General features: G+C 42.3%; 1 protein-coding gene across 6 annotated transcripts in view; it reads left to right on the top strand.

Moving 5' to 3' along the window:
• The window catches only part of pacs2 (phosphofurin acidic cluster sorting protein 2), a 297,732-nt gene that overhangs the window by 216,193 nt on the left and 56,044 nt on the right, over positions 1-25,495 (top strand). For 3 of the 6 annotated variants that reach the window (XM_043698193.2, XM_043698190.2, XM_043698189.2), the window contains 2 exons: positions 9,686-9,818; positions 17,908-17,958. In XM_043698193.2, the coding sequence (XP_043554128.1) occupies positions 9,686-9,818; positions 17,908-17,958 (184 nt within the window). The remainder of the gene's footprint in view (positions 1-9,685; positions 9,819-17,907; positions 17,959-25,495) is intronic. The other 3 variants (XM_043698194.2, XM_043698192.2, XM_043698191.2) reach the window with 1 other exon arrangement.

Raw genomic sequence — 25,495 nt, 5'->3', positions numbered from 1 at the left:
TCCCTTATTCCCAATTCCACTGCCTCGGCCATATCTGTTCCCAGGATGACCAGTTCCACCTCAGAGTACCATACGGCATCTTCTTCCACGATCACAACTTCCCTTCCCACATGGTTGATGATGCTCCCCCCCCCCGACCTATCACCTTCTCCCTCACCTTCATCCATCTATCGCTTTCTCAGCTACCTCACCCACACCCCACCCCCTCCCATTTATTTCTCAGCCCCAACCCAGAAGCCTCGTTCCTGTTGAAAGGCTTATGCCCGAAATGTTGATTCTCCTGCTCTCGGTTGCTGCCTGACCTGTGCTTTTCCAGCACCACACTCTTGACATTCCGGGAATCAGTCTGGTAAACCTTTATTTTGCACTCCCTCCATAACCTAAACATCCATCTTCAGATAAGGAGATCAAAATTGCACACACTATTCCAAGTATAGTCACGCCAAGGTCCTGTACAATTCCATCAAGCCATCCTTGTTCCTGTACTCTGATTCTCATGCTACGAAAGCCAACATACCATTTGCAGCCTTTATCACCTGCTGCACCTGCATACTTATTTTCACTATATGATGTGCAAGGACACCCCGATCTCACTCAACCTTTCCCTTTCCCAATCTACCTCTGTGTTTTTGCTGCCAAACTAGATATTCTCACATTTATCTACATTATACAGGAGCAACTATTGAGTGTCCTTGATAATTATGTACCTGTCAGGCAGGGAGGAAAGGGTCGTGCGAGGGAGCCATGGTTTAATAAGGAATTGGAATCCCTTGTTAAATGGAAGAGGGCGGCCTATCTCAAGATGAGACGTGAAGGTTCAATTGGGGCGATTGAGAGTTATAGGGTAGCCAGGAAGGACCTGAAGAGAGAGCTAAGAGCAGCAAGGAGGGGACATGAAAGGTCCTTAGTCGGTAGGATTAGGGAAAACCCTAAGGCTTTCTATAGGTATGTTAGGAATAAAAGAATGACTAGGGTAGGAATAGGTCCAGTCAAGGATAGTAGTGGGAAGTTGCGTGTGGAGGCGGAAGAGATTGGGGAGACACTGAATGAATACTTTTCTTCAGTATTTACTCAGGAACAGGGCATTGTCGTCGATGTGAATACTGAGTCACAAATAAGTAGAATGGATGGCTTTGAGGTATGTAGAGAAGAGGTGTTGGAAATCCTGGAAAAGGTGAAAATAGATAAGTCCCCTGGGCCTGATGGCATTTATCCTAGGATTCTCTGGGAAGCAAGGGAGGAGATTGCAGAGCCATTGGCCTTGATTTTTATGTCCTCTTTGTCTACAGGAGTAGTGCCAGAAGACTGGAGGATAGCAAATGTGGTTCCCTTGTTCAAAAAGGGGAGTAGGGATAACCCTAGTAACTATAGGCCGGTGAGTCTCACTTCTGTTGTGGGCAAAGTCTTAGAGAGAATTGTAAGGGATAGGATTTATGCACATCTGGATAGGAATAATGTGATCAAGGATAGTCAGCATGGTTTTGTGAAGGGCAGGTCGTGCCTCACAAACCTTATTGAATTCTTTGAAAAGGTGACGAAGGAGGTTGATGAGGGGAAAGCGGTAGATGTGGTATATATGGATTTTAGTAAGGCGTTTGATAAGGTTCCCCATGGTAGGCTACTGCAGAAAATACGGAGATATGGCATTGAGGGTGAGTTGGAGGTTTGGATTAGGAATTGGCTGGATGGAAGAAGACAGAGGGTAGTAGTTGATGGCAAAGTTTCTTCATGGAGTGCCGTCACTAGCGGTGTTCCGCAAGGATCTGTTTTGGGACCATTGCTGTTTGTCATTTTTATAAATGACCTGGAAGAGGGGTTAGAAGGTTGGGTGAGCAAGTTTGCGGATGATACGAAAGTCGGAGGAGTTGTTGACAGTGAGGAAGGATGTGGCAGGTTACAGCAGGATATAGAGAAGCTGCAGAGCTGGGCAGAAAGTTGGCAAATGGAATTCAATGTAGCTAAGTGTGAGGTGATTCACTTTGGGAAGAATAACAAAAAGATGGGGTACTGGGCTAATGGTCGGATACTTGGTAGTGTGGATGAGCAGAGGGATCTTGGTGTCCATGTACACAGATCTCTGAAAGTTGCCACCCAGGTAAATAGTGCGGTGAGGAAGGCATATGGCGTATTGGCTTTTATTGGTAGAGGAATTGAGTTCCGCAGTCCTGAGGTCATGATGCAGTTGTATAAGACTCTGGTGCGGCCGCATCTGGAATATTGTGTGCAGTTTTGGTCGCCATACTATAGGAAGGATGTGGAGGCACTGGAACGGGTGCAGAGGAGGTTTACCAGGATGTTGCCTGGTATGGAAGGAAGATCGTATGAGGAAAGACTGAGACACTTGGGGCTGTTTTCATTAGAGAAAAGAAGGTTTAGGGGTGACTTGATTGAGGTGTACAAGATGATTAGGGGGTTAGATTGGGTTGACAGTGTGAACCTTTTCCCGCGTATGGAGTCGGGTATTACAAGGGGGCATAGCTTTAAATTAAGGGGGGGTAGATATAGGACTGAAGTTAGGGATAGGTTCTTCACTCAGCGAGTCGTAAGTTTATGGAATGCCCTGCCAGTAGCAGTGGTGGACTCTCCCTCTTTATGGGCATTTAAGCGGGCATTGGATAGGTATATGGAGGATAGTGGGTTAGTATAGGTTAGGTGGGCTTGGATCGGCGCAACATCGAGGGCCAAAGGGCCTGTACTGCGCTGTATTCTTCTATGTTCTATACTTAGAGTCAAAGAGATTTGCAGCACAGAAACAGACCCTGCAGTCCAACATGTCCATGCCGACCAGATATCCCATCCTGATCTACTCCCATTTGCCAGCACCTGACCCATATCCCTCCAAAGCATTCCTAATCATATACCCATCCAGATGCCTTTTAAATGTTACAGTTGTACCACCCTCCACCACTTCCTCTGGCAGCTCATCCCATACATGAACCACTCTCTGGGTGAAAAAGTTGTTGCTTCGGTCTCATTTATATCTTTTCCCTCTCACCCTAAACCTATGCCCTCTAGTTCCCAGGGAAAAGACTTTGTCTATTTATCCTATCCATGCCCTTTATGATTTTATAAATGTCTATACGGTCACCTGTCAATGTCCAACGCTCCAGAGAAAACAACCCCATTCTATTCAACCTCTCTCTCAAGCTCAAATCCTCCAACCCTGGCAACATCCTTGTAAATCTTTTCTGAACACTTGCAAGTTTCACAACATCCTTCTGATAGGAAGGAGACCAGAATAGCTCACAATATTCCAAAAGTGACCTAAGCAGCTGCAATATGACCTCCTAACTCCTGTACTCAACACTCTGACCAATAAAGGAAAGCATACCAAATGCCCCCTTCACTATCCTATCTACCTGTAACTCTACTTTCAAGGAGCTATGAACCTGCACTCCAAGGTTTCAGTTCAGCAACACTCCCTAGGACCTTACCATTAAGTGTATAAGTCCTGCTAAGATTTGCTTTCTCAAAATGCAACACCTCGCATTTACCTGAATTAAACTCCAACTGCCATTTCTCAGTCCATTGGCCTATCTAATCAAGATCCCATTGTAATCTGAGGTAACCTTCTTCGCTGTCCACGACGCCTCCAATTTTGGTGTCATCTGCAAACTTATAAACTATACCTCATACGTTCACGTCCAAATCATTTACATAACTGATGAAAAGAGATGGACCCAGTACTGATCCTTGTGGCATTCTACTGGTCACAGACCTCCAGTATGAACAACAACCCTCTACCACCACCCCACAGTTTGGTTGGAGGTGGGGGGTGGTGGAGTTTGAGCCCATTCTGTATCCAAATGGCTAGTTCTCCCTGTATTCCATGAGATCTAACCTTGCTAATCAGGCTCCCACGGGGAACCTTGTTGAACGCCTTACCCAAGTCCATATTGATCATGTCTACCACTCTGCCCTCACCAATTCTCTTTGTTACTTCTTCAAAAAAACTCAATCAAGTTTGTGAGACATGATTTCCCACGCACAAAGCCATGTTGACTATCCCGAATCAGTCCTTGCCTTTCCAAATGCATTTACATCCTGTCCCTCCGGATTCTCTCCAACAACTTGCCCACCACTGACGTCAGGCTCACTGGTCTATAGTTCCCTGGCTTGTCCTTGCCACCTTTCTTAAACAGTGGTACCACCTTAGCCAACTTCCAGTCTTCCAGCACCTCACCTGTGACTATTGATGATATAAATATCTCAGCAAGGGGCTCAGCAATCATTTCCATAGCTTCCCACAGAGTTCTAGGGTACACCTGATCAGTCCTTGGGGTTTATCCACCTTTATGCCTTTCAAGACATCCAACACTTCCTCCTCTGTAATATGGACATTTTTCAAGATGTCACCATCTATTCCCCTCCATTCTATACCTTCCATATCCTTTTCCACAGTAAATACTGATGCAAAACACTTGTTTAGTATCTCCCCTGTCTCGTGTGGCTCCACACAAAGGCCGCGTTGCAGATCCTTCAGGGGCCCTATTCTCTCTATCGTTATCTTTTTGTCCTTAATGTATCTATAAAAGCTCTTTGGATTCTCCTTAACCCTATTTGCCAAAGCTATCTCATGTCCCCTTTTTGCCCTCCTGATTTCCCTCTTAAGTATACTCCTACTGCCTTTATACTCTTCGGAGGATTCACTCAAAACCCTGTCTATACCTGATATATGCTTCCTTCTTTTTCTTAACCAACCCTCAATTTCTCTAGTCATCCAGCATTCCCTACACCTACCAGCCTTTCCTTTCACCCTAACATAAATATACTTTCTCTGGACTCTCGTTACCTCATTTTTGAAGGCTTCCCATTTTCCAGCCGTCCCTTTTCCTGTGAACATCTGCACCCAATCAGCTTTTGAAAGTTCTTGCATAATACCGTCAAAATTGGCCTTTCTCCAATTTAGAACTTCAACTTTTAGATCTGGTCTATCCTTTTCCATCACTATTTCAAATCTAATAGAATTATGGTCGCAGGCCCCAAAGTGCTCCCCCACTGACAGCTCAGACACTTGCCTTGCCTTATTTCCCAGGAGTAGGTGAAGTTTTGCACCTTCTCTAGTAGGTACATCCACATACTGAATCAGAAAATTGTCTTGTACTGACTTAACAAATTCCTCTCCATGTAAACCCTTAACACTACGGCAGTCTCAGTCTATGTTTGGAAAGTTAAAATCCCCTGCTATAACCACCATATTTAAACTTAGATAACTGAAACCTCCTTACAAATTTGTTTCTCAATTTCCTGCTAACTATTAGGGGGTCTATAATACAATCCCAATAAAGTGATCATTCCTTTCTTATTTCTCAGTTCCACCCAAATAACATCCCTGGATGTATTTCCAGGAATGTCCTCCCTAACTACAGCTGTAACACTATCCCTCAATTAAAAACGCCACTCCCCCTCCTCTCTTACCTCCCTTTCTATCCTCCTTGTAGCATTTGTATCCTGGAACATTAAGCTGCCAGTCCTGCCCATCCCTGAGCCATGTTTCTGTAATTGCTATGATATCCCAGTCCCATGTTCCTAACAATGCCCTGAGTTCATCTGCCTTCCCTGTTAGGCCCCTTGCATTGAAATAAATGCAGTTTAATTTATTAGTCCTACCTTGTTCTCTGCTTTGTCCCTGCCTGCCCTGACTGTTTGACTCACTCCGTTTCCAAACTGTGCCAGTCTCAGATCAATCTCTTTCCTCACTACCTCCCTGTCCTCCACCTCCCCACCCACCCATTTGAACTCCTCCCAAGCAGCTCTCGCAAATTTCCCTGCCAGTATATTAGTCCCTTTCCAATTCAGGTGTAATCCATCTTTCTTGTACAGGTCACTTCTACCCCAGAAGTTTTTCTAACGATCCAAAAATGTGAATCTTCCTTCCGTACGTGATTGTCTTTTATGTGGGACTTATCAAAAAGTGTACTGAACGTCTAAATAAAGCACAGCTTCGTCTGCCCTTATCATCTCCTTAAAACAATTCTAGTAGATTTGTCAGGCCTGAAAACCATAGACATAGTCAGGACCAGAGCCTGGGCCATGATATAACAAACAAATTTATTTAATAATCAGTTGATTGCAGAAAACTGTATGGTTTATTAACAGTTATTATAAATGTTTCATCATTTTTCAAATTAACTAAATTGTTCTCCGATACTAACCTTCAGCTTAAAATGAGCTTTTTCAACATTGACTCTGGTTTATTGTTTAGCGGTTTTATTCCACTGTACTTCACATTAGTGCCATAACTCTGACCACAGACCACCCACTGAGGGAAAAGTCAGTCTTGGAAATACCATTCAAACTCCTTTTTAAGTGCAAGTACACAAGCCATTTGCAATTGCCAGCTATCTGTCTGACATGATTGCATGCCTATGCAAAACTATTGATGACAGTAAAGTTCAGACATCTGATTCCTGCATGAGGTATCGATCAGACCAAACTAAATAGAGCATAAAACAGAAAGGTGTCAAGAAGTGCCTATTATGAATACATCTCCAAAGTGATCTAACCATGTTTTTTTTTTTCACTTTTCTTTGTGCTGGTTTGGTGACAGACTCCTCTGGGCTGTACTTTTTTTTTGTCTATGGGCAGATTATGTTTTAAAAGCTTCCAAACTTTCATGAAGTTGTGAACAGTTTGATTATTTAAATGTGTGGTACATTCCAGCTCACTGCATAGCTCGATGCAGGTGGAAGCATTGATCCTGTCTGTTTTGCCTCCCAGACTCTGTTATGCAGTTTGAAAAATCCTTCATCATCCTTAAGTTCAAAAGTATGTGAACTAATCCACATGTGTTCGACTGAATTGGTAGACTCTGTTTTGAATGGAAAGGAAGTGGTGATGCCTCAGAATAAATAATTCATAGAGACTTTTACTAATTGAGGACCTCTCAAAGCCCTTGACAATCAATTAAATCATTTATAGTATAGACCTGTTGTAGAAGAGGCAGCATTTGGTTTTTTTTCTCAACTTCTATAATCAGCAGTGTGATATTAACCAGGTAACCTGTTTAGGCTTATAGTCTGAGGGATGACTGTTAGTTAGAATACTGGGGAAAACTCCACATCTCTATGAAATAGCATCAAAGATCTTTTAAGAAGCTGAGGCCTTAGTTTAACATCTCATCTGAAGTGTAGCACCTCTGACACCACAGCATTCTGCAGGATGTGCAGAGGTCTATTGAGTGGGACTTGAACCCATCACCTTTTAACTTTGTGCAAGAGCACGACCATTGAGCTGTGAAAATATCTATTGCATGACTTCCAGGAGCTGATACTGAGCATTATGGGGAGATTGGTTTGAGCAGGCCAGCAGCAGAGTGGTGTGCATGCATAGAAGTGGTGGAACAATGCTCATGCTAAGAGATGGGAACCATTTGTTTCTATGCAATGAGGAAATGTTCCCCACTTAGAGACCAGCATTGTGTATACAGTTTATACTATTCGCCTGTAACAAATTTTCTTCCATGTATCTTTTATATGTGTACAGTATGATATTTTCCTCCACTCCCTTTAAGATGTTCACATAAATGCTTTGTGAATATTTAAATCTATTTCATGATATGTTATATTCTACCAGGTTCTACCTTGTACAGGTATAAAACTTGAATTTCTTCAATAGAGGATTAAACGATCGTGACAGTTTTCACTTCCAGACTATTGATGGTGCTAAATTGAGAGACAATCCCATGATCCAGCAGGTGTTCATATAAAATAACACTGAAAAATTGGTAATAGGGATGACATATTAGCCACAAGCTCATTGCAGAGCAGATTCACGTAACTCCTATCCCTGAGAATCTTCTCCAGTAATTTCCCTACCATTGACATAAGGCTCACTGGCCTGTAATTTTCAGGATTATCCTGTTGCCCTTCTTAAATTAAACAACATCAGCTATTCTCCAGTCCTCTGAGACCTCTCCTGTAACTAAAGAAGATATAAAGCTTACCTATATAGCCCGAGCAATTTCCTCACCTGCCTCCCTCGGCATTCTGGGTAGGTTCCATCAGGTTCTTGGGACTTGTCTACTATAACGCTTTTTAAAACACCTAACACCACCTTTTTTTATATTGATATGCCCTAGAATTTCAACGAAGCCCTCCTGAGATTCACCCATCCCCCATGTCCTTCTCCTTTGTGAATTCTCAAGTAGTCAGTAAGGACCTCACCCACTTCCTCTGGCTTTGCCCATAAATTCCCTCCTTTGTCCTTGAGTGGACCTATCTTTTCCCTAGCTACCCTCTTGCTCTTCATATATTTATACATAATGCCTTGGGATTTTCCTTATTCCTGTTTGCTAAGGACTTTTCATGACCTCTTTTAGCCTTCCTAATTTCTTACTTGAGTTCTTTCTTGCTATCTTTGTATTCTTTGAGGGCTCTGGCTGTCTTCAGTTTCCTAAACGTTCCACATGCTTCCTTTATGACTAAGCTCTCAATTTCTTTTGCCATCCGAGGTTCCTGAACCTGCCAACCTTATCCTTCATTTTCACTAAAACATGCTGGTCCTGAGCTCTAATCAACTGGCTTTTAAAACATACCTACACACCAGATGTAGATTTACCCTCAAACAGCTGCCTCTATTCTACATTCCCCAGTTCCTGCCTAATATTGTAGTGGCTAGCCTTCCCCCAATTTAGCACTTTCACCTAATGACTGCTGTTATCCTTTATCCATAAATAACTTAAAACTTACAGAACTATGGTCACTGTAACAAAATGTATTATTTTGATTTAGCAGGCTGTAACTTGTGGGGTACCCCAAACATTAGTGTTTCTATCTTGGATATTTATCATTTAAAATCAATGATTTAGGTGAGGAGACAGTGTGACGTCTCTAAGTTTCTTGACAGTACATAGTCAGAAGAGCACAAAAAAGAAATGAACAGGTTTAGTGAGTGAACAAGAACATAGCAAATGAAATATAATGTGGAGAAACATGAAGTTCTCCATTTTGGAAGGAAAATATAAAAGCAGAAAATATTTCTCAAAGTGGGAAATATTGGTATTCTGTGGAACCTGACTTGTGTACAAATTGTGGGAAGCTGAAATGCCAATGCAATTAGGGAAGCTACCACTAAAATGGGAATTGCTGCACAAATGCAAGATGTTTTGCCACAGGCCTTTATACAGGGCCTTGGTGAGGCTACACCTGCCAACAGTTTGGTCAGGTCTTCTGAGGAAGGACATACTTTGGAGGGAATGCAGTGAAGTTTCAGCAGACACATTCCTGGAATGAGAGAGATGTTCTCATGTCGACAAATTGAATAGGAGAGATCTATATTCCCTCAAATTTAGAAGGATGAAATGTGATTTTGTTTAAATTCTTAAAGGCTCGATTGGGTAGCTGCTCTGTGTGAGGAGTCCATAACCATTGGATTGGTTCGGACTGACATTAGGTTCCTGCATTCCAATGACTGTGAATCTTTGGAATTCTCTACCCAAGCAATTTCTAGATGCTCAATCATGGAGTGTATTCAAGACAGGTTGATAGACTTTCGGATACTAGGGGTTTCAGAGAAAAAGTGTGGAAAGGTGATGCTGAGGTAAAAGATCAGCTGTGATCACATTGAATGACAGAGCAGATTTGAGCATCAGCACCACAAACACCGATCTCATTCAGCTAAGTGTCCTGCATTGTTGGTGTGTGGAGTTCCTGATCTATTTTATGTTGTATCATGGCTTCATTAGGACAGAAGGGAAACAGGTGGGACGCCGTGGAAGGAGCACATCCCTGAAAGAAAGGCAGCCCGCAAGGCAGCAGAATGAACGGGCTAACAGCTTGGATAATGAGCGTTCACCAGAGCCAAGGCAGCATCTGCAGGTAGGTGCAGAACGATTCAAATCCTGCTTCAATAAAGGGTAAATTCACATCATCATAAAATAGAAGAGTATACAAAGTTTACAACTCTTAAGTTTCTAGAAAAGTATTCCATATTTCAAATCTTCAAAAAAAAAACACTCCATCCTTTTAAGTCATCATAACCAAATGGATTATCCTACCTCCATAAACTTTGATAAATCTTAATGATGGTAGGTAATTCTACCTCATGACACGTGACAGTTCTGTTCCTTCATATTTGCAACAGGAATTACAGAACAGCAGTCGTGGACTGTGTGAGCTTCTACCTATCCCTAAAACAGTAAACTGATATAGATCATATTCAGTCCACTTCCTTTTATTGCTATGGCTCCACCTAAGTTCTGTCAGTTGAGCATTGACCAAGAATTGAAGCACAGGTTTGCTCAGTTTTACAGTGTATAATTCATGGAAACCGTGTCAGCTATTTGAAAACTTTAAAGCAGAATATTCTATAGAAGGAGCGCAATGTAGTTGCACTGTTATAGTTTATTCAAAGAATAGAGAAGGATGGCATGCTGCTGTATCACCACAGAGCAGTGGTTTTCCTATTTCTACCTGTAGCAAAGTAGTTAGCTTGGAAACAGAGTTGATGAGAGTGGGCCGGTCGATCTATGTATATGGGCTTTAGAATGTGTTGACAAAGCATCAAATAACAGACTTGTCAGCAAGACTGTCATCTTTGAGTTGAACAGGACAGTGGCAGTCTTGATACAAAATTGGAAGTATAACATTAAAACTAGGATAGCGTGAATGGTTGGTTGTCAGGGAAGTATAATGAGGTGTAGTATGGATTGATATTAAATTACTGTGTCCTATTAACTCAAGGGAATTGTGTGTATATATACTTGAAAATGAAAATTTGGAGCAGTGTTGGTTAAGAGAAAAGAGACTAAGATGTGAGGTTTGTCCAAAACGCTGGTACAAATACCATCAGCCACATAATTTCCTACTGTTCTGTCTGAGGCTATAATTTTGGCTAAGGAGTATACACAATGTTATGATCGCTAGGTGGCTAGGATTTGATTCCAAGGTCTGGTGACTGTCTGTGTGGTTTGCATGTTCTCCCGTGTCTGCATGGATTTCTTCTAGGTCCTCTGTTTTCTCCCACAGTCCAAAGATGTGCAGGTTAGGTGGATTGGCCTTGATAAATTGCCCATTGTGGAGAAAGTGAGGACTGCAGATGCTGGAGATCAGAGTCGAGTGTGTGGTGCTGGAAAAGCACAGCAGGTCAGGCAGCATCCGAGGAGCAGGAGAATCAACGTTTTGGGCAAAAGCCCTTCATCAGGAATGAGGCTTTTAGTTGAGGGGGTGGTGAGATAAATGTAAGGGGGGTAGGGCTGGGGGGGAAGGTAGTTGAGCGTCTGATAGGTAGATGGAGGTGGGGGTAATGGTGATAGGTCAACCACTTCAACTCCCCCTCCCACTCTGCCAAGGACATGCAGGTCATGGGCTGCCTCCATCGCCACTCCCTAACCACCCTACGCCTGGAGGAAGAATGCCTCATCTTCCGCCTCTGGGCCCTCCAACCACGCGGCATCAATGTGGATTTCTCCAGTTTCCTCATTTCTTGCTTTTTATGTAAATGTGTATCTCAAAACTTGGATGCATTTTGTCCTAAAGTTAAATACAGGAAAGATGCCCCCAAAGTAGGGGGAAATCAGAACTAGGGATATACATATATATATAAGGATATGGGGTAGGCCATTTAGAACTGAGATGAATAGAAATTTCTGTATCCAGAAAGTGGTGAACCTGTGGAATTCTATGCCACAAAGGAGTTGAGGCCAAAACATTCAATGTTTTCAAGAAGGAGATAAATATAGTTCTTAGGGCTAAAGGGATCAAAGGGAACAGGCAGAAAGTTGCAACAGGTGCTCACTTGGATGGCCAGCCATGATCATCCTGAAGCTGGAGTAGGCTCCAATGGCCTTCTCCTGTTCCTATTTTCTGTGAACCGCCAAGTTGTTACTTTGTAATTCTGCCAAGCCTGCAGCTACAAACCATAAAATGTGAATTATGGCAGATGCAGATTCTTTGAAAGTATACAATGTTTAAATTGTACAGGGCCAGGATGTATTAAAGTTTCTCATGATCTTTTTTCAACATGCAATGTAGCATGCATTCCTATATTAAAGTGCAGCTTAGGTCTGTCACAGATAATGAGACGCGTCAAGTTAAATCATTGAAGTTGCATAGACGAGGCTTGATTTTCTTTAAGAAGAAGATATGGAAGTGTTTATGATGATTGAAAGACTAGGTAGGGTGAATAGAAGTAAATTTCTTCTCCAAAATATGAACAATTAAACGGAAAAAAAATGATTTGAAAATATTACAGAAAGTACAAAAACATTCAACTTGTCTCCATGCTGTTTGTTCCAATCTTAGGTGTCTCAAAAGAATTGTATTATTCTTAATGTTTACAGTATGGATTCTGTGTTGGGCATTAGCCTGAGGGCAAAATCTCAAACTAAAAAATACAAAGTACGATAGAACTCAACTTTTCACATTGCACAATGTTCCACCCTGCGGAGCCTGAATTCAATTTAAACGTTCTGATGTTCACAGTGTACATTTCTTGGAAGGCACACAGCCAAAGGGGTTTTATGGTTTTCAGTCCCTCTATATTATGGCTGAAAGGTCCTGATCTGGCCTTTCCCCGTTTTTCCTCCGTGAAAAGTGCCCTAAGCTTTACAGCATTCCTTAGCACGTAATCCTGGATCTTGTGCCAGGTTGCACTGAAAAACCAGGCTTTGAGCAGATCACAGGGAATCTTCATTGAGTTGCTGGTTCTCAAGCCACAGTCGATACTTATTTCATTTTGAGTCTCTGGGAACAGCATATAGAGTAGAGATGTAGTTTACAGAACTACTTGGGATGAATTGTGACAAATAGCACTGCATCTATCTACAGATCTTTATTGCAAAGGCATATTCCACAGGGAGTTTGACAAGTCTCTTTCCTACCACAGTCCACCTCGAGGGCAATGGGCAGAATGGGTGGGACTCTGGATAATTTGGGAGTCCTGATAAGTAAAGTTAACCTTAAGATTAAAGTTTGTGTGCCCGTGCTGATGTCAGAAATAATCTCTTCTCAGAAAGGGTAGTGGAAATCTCAACACTCCAGCATCAAATGTTTTTTGGAGTAAAATGAAGGATTAAGGGAAGGCAATGGCCTAGTGGTATTATCACTAGACTATTAACCCTGTGACCCAGGTATTGTTCTGGGGACCTAGATTCAAAATGCACCACGGCAGATAGTGGATTTTGAATTCAATTATACAGCGTGCCTCAATGACTACTGTTGGGTGGCTCTGATATCCATAATTACAAATAGCTTCAAGAGGTTGCTCAGTGATCATTTTCAACAGATTGGCTTGACCCCTTGCAATTCATGTACTGGCGTAACAGGTCCAGGGCAAATGCCATCTCCCTAACCCTGCATTCATCCTTGGAATATTTGGACACAAGGATACCTATGTCAGGCACCTACACATTAACTACAGCTCTGCTTTCAACACCATAATTCCAAACAAACTCATCCCAAACTCCAGGATGTAGGTCTCTGCTCCCTACTTTGTAACTGGATTCCAACTTACTGACCAACAGATCGCAGTCAGTAAGGATAGGCAACAATGCTTCCTGCTTCCTCCACAATAATCCTTCACACAGAAGACCCACATGGCCGCATACTCAGCCCCCTACTACAGCCCTTATACACACATGACAGTGTGGCCAAATTCCACATCAACTCCATTTACAAGTTTGCTGACAACTGTCGGTTTGATCTCAGATCACAAGTACAGGAAGCAGCTAAGAAGCAGCTAAAGAAAACAATCTCTCTTCATTAGCAAAATGAAGGAGCTGGTCATTAACCTCAGAAGCAGAATAGAAGGCATGCCCCATCTGCATCAATGGTGCTGAGGTGGAGATGGTCGAGACCATCTAGTACCTGGGAGTGATGATCACCAGTAATCTGTTCTGGTCAATCCATGTTGACACAATGGTCAAGGAAGCTCAGCAACGCATCTACTTCGTCAGGAAGCTAAAGAAGTTTGGCATATCCATAAAGACCCTTAAATGTTTTTATAGGTACACTTTTATCCAGATGCATCACAGTGTGGTAGGCTCTTCCCAAGATGGAAGTAAACCATGAAGAGTTGTGTACACAACACAGTTTATGATTATGCAAACTAGCATCCCATCCATTAACTTCAACTATATTTCCTGCTGCATTGGGAAAGCAACTAATATAATCAACCCTGCCACCCTGATCGTACTCTCTTTCACCTTCTTCCTTCGGGCAGAAGATATAAAATTTGTATACACGTGCAAACAGATTCAAGAATAGCTTCTTCCCTGCTGATATCAGACTTTTGAATGGACATCTTTAATGTTAATGCTGATCTCTCTCTGCATCTTCTTGGCATTGTATCGTGCACTCTGTTCAGTTACCCTATTGCACTTGAATAGTATGATCTGTCTGCAAGGCATGCAAGCCAATATGTTTCACTGTGACAGTAATAAATCAAGTTACTAAAAATCTGGGACTGAGCCTAATGATGATTGTGGAACCATTGTCAATTATTAGAAGAACCTATCTGGTTCACTAATGTCCTTGAAGGAAGGAAACTGCTGCCTTACCTGATTGGCCTACATGTGACTCCAGGCCCAGAGCAATGTGTCCTCTGCGATTAGGGATGGGCAAAAATGTTGCCCTAGCCAGCAAGGCCCACATCCCAATAATGAATAAAAAAGAATATGCTTTGAAATTTTCAATTGACTATTAAGACATTTTTGTTACGATGTACTGTATTAAAGAATCTTGAGCTAAGATAGGTTGATGAAGTTGTATTGAATTTAATTGAATAGCAGAACACACTTGAGAAAGCTGAATAGCTGATTTCTGTCCCTACATTCCTAACTGACTTGTTTCAACTTGTTACAAGTCTGGGTGGGGACATACATGCAGCATTAGTTGGTTTGTAATCCTTACAAGCAGTGAGCAGCAGAAGCACTGATTGCTTAGTTGATCAAAATTTGCAAGTTACAGTTGATTTGCCTGCATCTAATTTTAGCTTACCGTGGTCTTGCTTTTGCTCTGACTGGTGACCCCTGCTTCAAGATAGCCAATAGTTAAAGCAAAAGGACCAAACGTGACACACAGTTCTAAAGTCATTCCGATTCTACCCATTAACAATTTAGGATTATGTTTGTACCTTATAAAGTCATTGACCTTTAGCTGACATTGTGCGACAATTTGACTGAAAAAAAAATGGTTCCTCAATTCACCAGTGTAACATTTCCTCCTGGACCCTTTCAGATATTTTGTATATTTTTAAGAATTCTTTTTAAAGACTCTTTCTCACTGTTACCTTTTAAAAACTTAACCGAAGAAAATTTTTACACAGTGGCAACCTGAGTGACACTTTCACTGCCCGCAGCTGCACTGAAATCAGTTTGAAAAATACAGCCCATCATAAAATCTGATTTTTGACTCTAGTTTAAAACTCATGGGCTTTGATTTAGATCTCACTTGTAGGCTAACCGCATAACTTGCCCTTGAGTTATTGGCCCAGACTGCCTCTGACCATAGTAAATGATATCCCTTAAGTCTTAGTAATATATCATCTCTTTCTCATATTGGCTGATCTTGCAAGAATACCAATTAATGCTCAGTTGTGTGCAACTTTATGCTATTTGCCTGCAACTGCTTGGATCTCAATTGACAGTGCCATGTGCTGTTTTGACATGGGACCATTTCTGTCAATGAAGGAGACTTTAATCTAGTCAATCAAGAGCAAGTCCAGATCCAAATGCAAGACCGTATCAAAGAGGTCCCTCTAACCTACTATACCATCCAGAATATTATCACAAACTAATCCAAAAAGGAAGCAGAGGGCTTAAATTCAAACTCATGAGAAATGGTTTCACAGTTAACATAACAATCATATTAATTATAATTATTTGTCTCTGCTGTTTGAAGGAGCTTTTTTTGTACAAATTGGCTACTGTGTTTCCAACATTACAGCAGTATTTCCAATAATAATGAATAATTGTCAAAATTTATGCAATCTAATGACTCCTTGGGTGAGGAATTTTCCCCTGAATTTTTTACTTTATTCATGACTCTTTATGACTCTTCTTTTTGGCTATTCACCCTGAAGTGGAAGTGTCTTTCTACATGTCCCCTATCAAACCCCTTCATAGTTATAAGAACCTCCAGTAGGTCACCCCTGACATTAAGGTATCTTAAAGCAGTCGTCGTCAATGAAATGTTTTGATGTCTGGCCATTCTTACAAATAAAGATGGCAGCTTATTTGCACTTGGGATGCTTTCTCAAAAGGCAAAATGATAATCTGTTGTTAGCGATGTTGGATGAGGAATAAATATTGTCAGAGGTATCAGTCAGATCTTCCCCCACCATCTCTTCAACATTGTTCCTTGCAATCTTTACATTCACCTGAGCAGATAGATGTGGCCTCTGTTTATTATCTCAGATCAAAGATGACCCTCCCAAAGATTTAGCACTTTCTTTGCCAGATGTGACATCTAAATTGTGTCCAAGTCTTTGTAATGGGGCTAAATTAACAACTTCCTAACATGGACACAAGAGTGAACCAGGTTGAGAGTGCAGTAATCAAGGCTTGACACTCTACAGTGATGCACTGTCACGACTGCTGTCTTTTGGTTGCAGTGTTAAACTTGGAGCCCATCAAGTGGATGTAAAAGATCCCATAGCACTGTTTTGAAGTAGTGCCAGGATGTTATCCCTGTATCTTGCCCAATATGTATCCGTCAGTATCACAAAAGAGATTCTCCATCATTCTAACATTGCTGTTTGCTGTGTGAAAATCAGTGGCCATACCTCCTTGTTGTCATTGCAACAGTAGCAACACTTCAGAAGTACTTTGCCTATAAAACAATTTTCAGGGCACCTGACAGTCATGAAGGGACTTTCTTGGTTTTAATCGCTGCTTCTTTCCCACAATTACTTGCATATCAGGGTTCAAATTTTTGCTATCAGAAAGAACAGCTTAAGTTGATACATTTCCCAAGTCTGCAAACCTGCCCTATTGGACTGAAGTTTCACTCTGGGGTGTGAGCTAGGATGAAGTTGGACCAATGTTGGAAGCAGATCGTAAACAGCCATGGGTGCTTAGATGCTGAAGCCTGAGGTTAGAAGATCTTCATTGGTTTTCTGGGACTTAACTAAATGGGACTAAGAGGTTTTTAAATCTCCTATCCCATATTCCTCACATTTCTTAAATCACCTTCAACCCAGCCCCATTCCAGCTTATTCTGTGCCACAATTATTACTCCCATCCAGCTCCTTGATAACCTATGCTCATTGGCACCTTCTGCCTTATTTGTCTGTTTCATAGTGTAATTAATAAACAGTGACACAGTCAAGGGAAGAGAAAAATCATCTTCAGGTTTTTGTGCTATAATGCGCGTTTTGTCAATGCAAATTTGCTGTAACATGATTGACAAATGGGGGCGCTGTTTCGAAAATGCAAACTTTTAAAACGTGTGTTGGCTGTAACACGATTATATTGTCAACACTTGAAACGCTGTTTCTAAAGCATGGTTTTTCTATAACGCAGGGTTGCATAAGAACGAAATCTTCCTATTATAGAAGAACTGAACATACAAAGGTTTAGATCAATATGAACTGTTAGGGTGAGGTTATAATAAGTATTGGATTTATGGAAGTCCAACATTGCAACTTGGGGAAAAGAAAATGTTCAGTGACTCTGCTGGAATCCAATGATGATGTTTGGAAATTGTGATTGTAGGGATGTGCAATCCTTAAATATATTTTGTGCAAGTGCAACCTGGAATGATCAAGTAGATGGCGTGAATTTACTCCTACACTGAAGTTCTACTACTAACCAGCATATTTTGTACTATATAGTAAATGGAGTAATGTGTCTTTCCTTTTCAATTAAATCAAAATCAAACCAGCCAAGCCTTATTTACTCCCCTTTTTTGCCACACATTTTACATTCAAAGTTGTATGACTGCTAACCTTCATCCCTTAACTTCAAAGGGCACTACTTTGACATTGCTGAACAGCGTGAAGAGAGCCGCATTCACTCAAGTAAGTGAGCGGTGAATCTTTTATCTGCCTTTATTTTTTACTTACACATTTTCCCTAATTGAGGTTAAAAATTGGGCCTGGCAAAGTAACAAAGATAACATCATTATAACATTATTTAACTGATTTTTTTTTGACTAAATGCCGTATGCCAGAGTGTAACATTCACAGTAGTTACTAACTTACTGGGAATTAAGTGATGTAAACCACAAATTTGGTTTGGTACATATTATTACTTTGTAATTTGCTCTCTAATTATCATTATTGTGTATTTGGAGCCAACTTAAATTCCTATATCATGTATATTTTGTGGGGATAGTTACAAGATTTTCTGTGTTCGTGCTGTACCGTGATAATATTCGGGGCAAATAACAGAATGGCAATTGACTGTAAAATTTTGTCCTTTAACATTGAGTTAATAAGACTAAACATTCTTGGAAGTCATTGGGTGATGTCTTTAAAATTTTGGGCAGTTGTTCTGGAAAAATTTAAAGGCAGATTTCTGGCCCGGGATTGAGTCTGAAGATTGGGGATGAGGGAGTGGGAGAGGTGATAGGAGAGAGGGATTGGATCAGGTCGCAGGTCACAATGGAAGATGCTGAGTTTGCATATCAGGTAAGTTAACATTTGAAACAACACGAAAGGATGATCCTTTGACTGCAGCTGCTCAATGAAGCAGCTAAAATATTGATATTTTCTGAAGCTGATAAACTTTCTGGACATAGTTAATTCGATATCCTTCTTTGCAATTTTTAAGACATTATGATAACATCATAGAGAGAGGATAAAGGTAGATGAAAGCAATCAGGAATGACTTTATGATTAGAATTGAGGAACGAGAGGACTTGTAACCATTCAGGGAATTATCTATAGGCTTCTCAATATCAGCAGTGAAATGACAGAATACATTTCCGAGAGATAAGAAAAATTTGTAGGAAGCCACAAAATAAAAACAAATTGTTGGTGAAATTCCGATCCAGTAGCATCTGTGGGAAGAGGGCAGAGTTAACATTTTCAGTCCTGTGTTGAGAGTTACTGGTCTTGAAATAACTCTGCTTCTTCCCACAGATGTTGCTAGATCTACTGAGCTTTGCTAGCATTACCTGTTTTTGTTTCAGATCTCTAGTATCTGGTGTTCTTTGTTTTATATTATTGTAGAAAGTCATGTTGTTTTAATGAAATACTTTATTTTGCACAGATCAGGAAAACTGTAGTAGCCCAAATTAGAAAGATAGTGAATTTCCTGATTGTACTTAAGGAAATTCAATCAGGAAATTCACTATCTTTCTGCAAGAATATGAACCAACAAAAGTGTAGATCATGCCAAATTTAGTATTCAACGATATTTCTGCCTCTTATTTTCAGAGGGCTAAGCAGTTTGATTATATGACAGGACCCTTGAAATGTTTTTTTTTCCACAGCTGCAAGCACGCAGTGATGTTAACACACCAAATTATATTTGAACTCCACAGAACATTAGGCTTTCTAAATAACATAGAGTCAACATCGATCATGTGCTAAACTTGGTTAATCCAGTATATTAACAGTAATCTAACAGTAATTACAAGATGATTGAATTCATTGCTGAAAAAGAGTAATTAACATCGCTATTAAGATTGTAGAGCTTGGTAAGGTTAGCTTTTGAAAAGTGATGAGACAGATGCTGACAATAACTAATCAGAACTCTTAAGTATAGCGGAAATACCTCCCTTCAAGTAAAACAGCCATGGGTAACATAAAGCTAAAGCAAATAAAATACAAAAAAAACCGTAAAATACTGTAAATCCAGGAGACTGGGTGAGATTGGTGCAATGGCTCCGTGGTTAGCACTGCAGCCTCTCAGCGCCAGGGAGCCGGGTTCGATTCCCGTCTTGGGTGACTATCTGTGTGGAGTTTGCACATTCTCCTCGTGTCAGTGTGGGTTTCCTCTGGGCACTCCGGTTTCCTCCCACAATCCATACATGTGCAGGTCAGGTGAATTGGCCATGCTAAATTGCCCATAGTGTTGGGTGCATTAGTCAGAGGGAAATGGGTCTGGGTGGGTTACCCTTTGGAGGGTCAGTGCGGACTTGTTGGGCCAAATGGCCTGTTTCCGCACTCTGGGGAATCTAAAAGAAAATCGAAGAGAAGTGAAAAACCGTAAAAAGAAAGTAAGCTGCAAAGTGCGTACAAGAATAATTTTGTGATCATCTAACAAGGGGGAAGGACATACTTAACCTTATCCTTCCCAACCTTCTGGCTGCAGATGTATCTGTGTCACGACTGTATTGGTAAGAGAGAGACCATCGACAGTAGCAATAATAGTTGTCATCATCTCAAACAAATGTAGAAGCTCAAGATGGGGCATCTGTCAGATGCTGTGGCTCATCGACTGCTGCAGAATTGTACTCCAAAACAGTCTGCAACTCTTGTTCTGAGGAAGGGTCACCAGACCCAAAACGTTAACTCTGATTTCTCTTCACAGACGCTGCCAGACCTGTTGAGTTTTTGCAGCAATTTCTATTTTTATTTCTGCAACCTCATGTTCTGGCAAACCACCCACTCAACTATTACCATCAAGCCAGGGGATCAATCATATTCAATGGAGAGTGCAGAGCGGTGTGTCAGGTGCAGCACCAGGTAGACCTAAAGTTGAGGTGTCAACCTGGTGAAGCTAAAACAGGACTATGTGTGCCAAACAGCATAAGACAAAACTGACAGAGCTATCCCACAATCAACATATCAGATCTAAACTCTGCAATCATAGAATCTTTACAGTGTGGAAGCAGGCCATTCAGCGCATTGAGTTCACACTGACCCTCCAAAGAGCATCCCATCCCACCCCATCCCACTAACCTTGTATTTCCCAAAGCCAATCCACCTAACCTGCACATCTTTAGACTGTGGGAGGAAACCGGAGCACTCAGGAAATCCACGCAGACACAGGGGGATTGTGCAAACCATACCCTAGCAAGGAGCCCTAGCAAAACTGGAACTGGGGAGAACTCACTGGTTGGAGTCGTACCTGGCATACAGGAAAGATGGTTGTGGTTGTTGGAGTTCTGTCATCTCAGCTCCAGGGTATCTACGCCCGAGGCTGGAATTGAACTTGGGTCTGTGGTGCCGTGAGGCAGCAGTGCTAACCGCTGAGCCACCATGCTGCTTTGTCACATCTGATCATGAGTGGTGGTGGACAATTAACTCACTGGAGGAGGACACTCCACAAATATCTCCATCCTCAATATTGGAAGAGCTGTACACATCAGGACAAATGATAAGACAAAATCATTCGCAGCAATCTTCAGCCAGAAGTGTCGAGTGGATGATCCATCTTGGCCTTCTCCAGTGGTCCTCAGCATCGCAGATGTCAGTCTTCATCCAATTTCATTTACTTCACGTGATAATAGGAGACAGTTGAAAGCACTGGATACTACAAAGATTGTCAGCCCTGACAATAAGGCAATCGACTTGCACTCCAGAACTTGCCGTACGCGGAGCTAAACTGTTCCACTACAGCAATGACTCTGACTTCTACCTGACAATGTGGAAAATAGCCCTGTATGATTAAAGCAGGATCAATCCAACCCAGCCAATTACCGCCCCATCAGTCTACTCTTAATCATCACCTGCTCAACAATAACCTGCTCGGTGATTCCCAACTTAGGTTCTACCAGGGTCTGTCAGCTCTTGACCTCATTACAGCCTTGATTCAAGCATGGACAAAGGAGCTGAATTCCAGAGGAGAGATGAGAGAGACTGCCCTTGACATCAAGGCCACATTCAACCGAATTTGGCCCTAGCAAAACTGGAACTGGGGAGAACTCTCCGCTGTTTGGAGTCATAACTAGCACATAGGAAAGATGGCTGTGGTGGTTGGAGATCAGTCATCTCAGCTCCAGGGCATCTCTGAAGGAGTTTCTCAGGGAGGTGTGATAGGCCCAAGCATCTTCAATGGCTTAATTAATGATCTTCCCTCCATCATAAGGCCTGGATGTTCACCAGTGATTGCACATTGTCCAGCACTGTTTGCAACTCCACAGACACTGAAGCTGTCCATGTTTAAATGCAACAAGACCTGGATAATATCTAGTTAAAAATTACACAACACCAGGTCATAGTCCAACAGGTTTAATTGGAAGCACACTAGCTTTCGGAGCGACACTCCTTGATCAGGTGATTTTGGAGGGCTCGATCGTAACACAGAATTTATAGCAAAAATTTGCAGTGTGATGTAACTGAAATTATACATCGAAGAATTGATTGTCTGTTAAGCCTTTCATCTGTTAGAATACAGTGATAGTTTCACTTCTTTCATGTGTAAATCACAAAGCCCTTTTTTTTTTAAAAGTTGCATACTTGGGTTAGCTGTTAACAATGGTGATAGCTAGACAATATGTTGAAGGTGTCTAGCTATCACCATTGTTAACAGCTAACCCAAGTATGCAACTTTAAAAAAAGGGTTTTGTGATTTACACATGAAAGAAGTGAAACTATCACTGTATTCTAACAGATGAAAGGCTTAACAGACAATCAATTCTTCAATGTATAATTTCAGTTACATCACACTGCAAATTTTTGCTATAAATTCTGTGTTACGATCGAGCCCTCCACAATCACTTGATGAAGGAGCGTCACTCCGAAAGCTAGTGTGCTTCCAATTAAACCTGTTGGACTATAACCTGGTGTTGTGTGATTTTTAACTTTGTACACCCCAGTCCAACACCGGCATCTCCGAATCATGGATAATACCTAGGCTTTTGCTGAGAAATGATAAGTAACATTTGCTCTACATAAATGCCATGTAATGAGATCTCCAATAAGAAACAATCTAACCACGACCGCCTTGACATTCAATGGTGTTACCATCATTGAATCCCACACTATCAATGTCCTGAGGTTTCCATTGACCAGAAACTCAATTGGACTTGCAATATAAATAGGAGAAAGTGAGGACTGCAGATGCTGGAGATCAGAGTCAAAAGGTGTGGTGCTGGAAAAACACAGCTGGTCAGGCAGCATCTGAGGAGCAGGAGAGTCGACGTTTCGAGCATAAGCTGTTCATCAGGAATGGGATGGTGGGGGGATTGCTGAGAGATAAATGGGAGGGGAGGGGTGAGGCTGGGGGGAAGGTAGTTGGGAATGCATAATGTAGATAAAGGTGGGGGTGACAGTGACAGGGGTAGGAGGGTTCGAGAGGGTGGTGCCAAGTTGGGGGGTTAGATCTAGGATAAGGTGGGGGGAGGGGAGATGAGGAAACTGGTGAAGTCGACATTGATCCTGTGTGGTTGAAGGGTCCCAAGGTGGAAAATGAGGACTTCTTCCTTCAGGCATCTGGTGGCTAGAATCTGGCAGTGGAGGAGACCCTGGACTTGCATGTCCTTTTGCAAAATGGGAGGTGAGTTGAAGTGTTCGGCCACAGGTTGGTAGGATTGTTTAGTGTGTGTGTTCCAGAGATATCCTCTGAAACTTTCTGCAAGTTGGCATCCTGTCTCCCCAATGTAGAGGAGACCACATCAGGAGAAATTGATATAGTAGATGACGTGTGGAGGTGCAGGAAAATCTCTGTTGACTATGGAAGGATCCTTTGGGGCCTTGGATGGAGGTGAGGGAGGAGGTGTGAGCATCTTTTTTTTTACCTCTTGCAGTAGCAAGGGAAGGTACTGGGAGTGGAGGTTGGGTTGTTGGGGGTCATGGACCTAACAAGATGAACGAGGAAGGAATTTTCTCTGCGGAAGGCAGATATCCAAAATTCACATACCTGACTGCTCCATCGTCTCATCCTGCTCCTGCCTCACCGAACTTATCTCCTTGACACCTTCCTGTCCCCTTGGTTCAGGATCTCCTCACACATATTCAAAATACCACCCACACTCTCCACCACCTCCATGACTTGCGGTTTCCTGGCACCCAATGCCTCATCTTCACCATTGTCAGCCAGTCCCTATACACATCAGTCCACCATGACTAAGGCCTCCAAGCCCTCCGTTTCCTTTTCTCCCGCCAACCCAAATAGTACCCTTCAACCAACACACCAATTGAATTGGTTGAACAAGTCCTCACCATCAACAATTTCTCCTTTGAATCCTCCCACTTCCTCTAGACCAAAGGGCTGCATGGGCCACATCTATGTCTGCCTCTTCATTGGGTATGTGGAACTCTCCATCTTTCGCAGCTACACCGACACCATTCCCCACCTTTTCCTCCGGTACATCGATGACTGTATCAGTGCCACCTTGTGCTCCCATGAGGAGGTTGAATAGTTCATCAACTTCACGAACACTTTCCACCCTGACCTCCAGTTCACCTGGACCATCTCGAACACCTCCCTCCCCTTCCTGGACACCTCCGTCTCCATATTCATTGACCTACTCGATACAGGCATTTACTCCAAAACCACAGCTACCTGGACTGCACCTCCTCCCACCCTGCCTCCTGTAAAAACGTTATCCTATGCTCCCAATTCTTCCAGCCCTGCCACATCTGCTCCCAGGAGAACCAGTTCCACCATAGAACTTTCCAGATGGCCGCCTCCTTCAAGGACCGCAATTTCCCCTCCCATGTGGTTAACGATGCCCTCCAGCACATCTCCTCCACTTCCCGCACCTCCACCCTTAAACCCCCACCCCTCCAATCGCAACAAGGACAGAACCCCCTCTGGTCCTCACCTTCCAGCCCACAACCTCCAGATACAATGCATCATCCTCCGCCATTTTTGCCACTACAAACAGACCCCATCACCAGAGATATATTTCCCTCCCCAATCTGCATTCCGCAGAGACCTTTCCCTCCGCGACTCCCTTATTAGGTCCATGCACCCAACCAAACTACCTTCCATTCCCAGCACCTTCCATTCCCTTGCCATCGCAATAGTTATACAACCTGCGCTCACACCTACCCCCTCACCTCCATCCCAGGCTCCAAAGGATCCTTCCACATCCAGCAAAGATTTTCCTGTACTCCCACACACGTCATCTACTGTGTCCATTGCTCCTAATGTGGTCTCCTTTACACTGGGGAGACAGGATGCCAACTTGCGGAATGTTTCAAAGTACATCTCTGGGATGCATGCAGTAAACAACCCCACCAATCTATGGCTGAACACTTCAATGGCCCCTCCCACTCCACCAAGGACATGCAAGTCCTGGGCATCTACTGCCAGATTCTAGCCACCTTTTTCCAGCACCATACTTTTTTTTGCCACATAAATACATTGGCTACAAGAGCAGATCAGAAGCTAAATAAAAACTTCAAAGAAAAACTAAAAAAAACAACCCCGGAAGTTGCTGGAAAAGCTCAGCAGATCTGGCAGCATCTGTGAAGAGAAATCAGAGTTAATGTTTCAGGGCCAGTCACCCTTCCTCAGAACTGGGCTCAATATTCTGTTCCTGCTTTCTCAGCATTTCCTTTGATTTGATCAACCCTAAGAACTATATCTAACTCCTTGAAACCACTCAGTATTTTGGCTTCAAGTCCTTTCTCGGTGAAGAAGTTTCATTTCTCCACAATCTTAAATATTGTATCATGTTCCTTCAAAGTTGAGCAGCCTCTCTGATATCCCTTG

Source organism: Chiloscyllium plagiosum, unplaced genomic scaffold (assembly GCF_037043375.1).
Source record: "Chiloscyllium plagiosum isolate Xiang-an unplaced genomic scaffold, Cpla_swu_hap1 HiC_scaffold_8, whole genome shotgun sequence".
Classification (NCBI taxonomy): domain Eukaryota; kingdom Metazoa; phylum Chordata; class Chondrichthyes; order Orectolobiformes; family Hemiscylliidae; genus Chiloscyllium; species Chiloscyllium plagiosum.
This window is presented reverse-complemented; position numbering and strand designations above follow the sequence as displayed.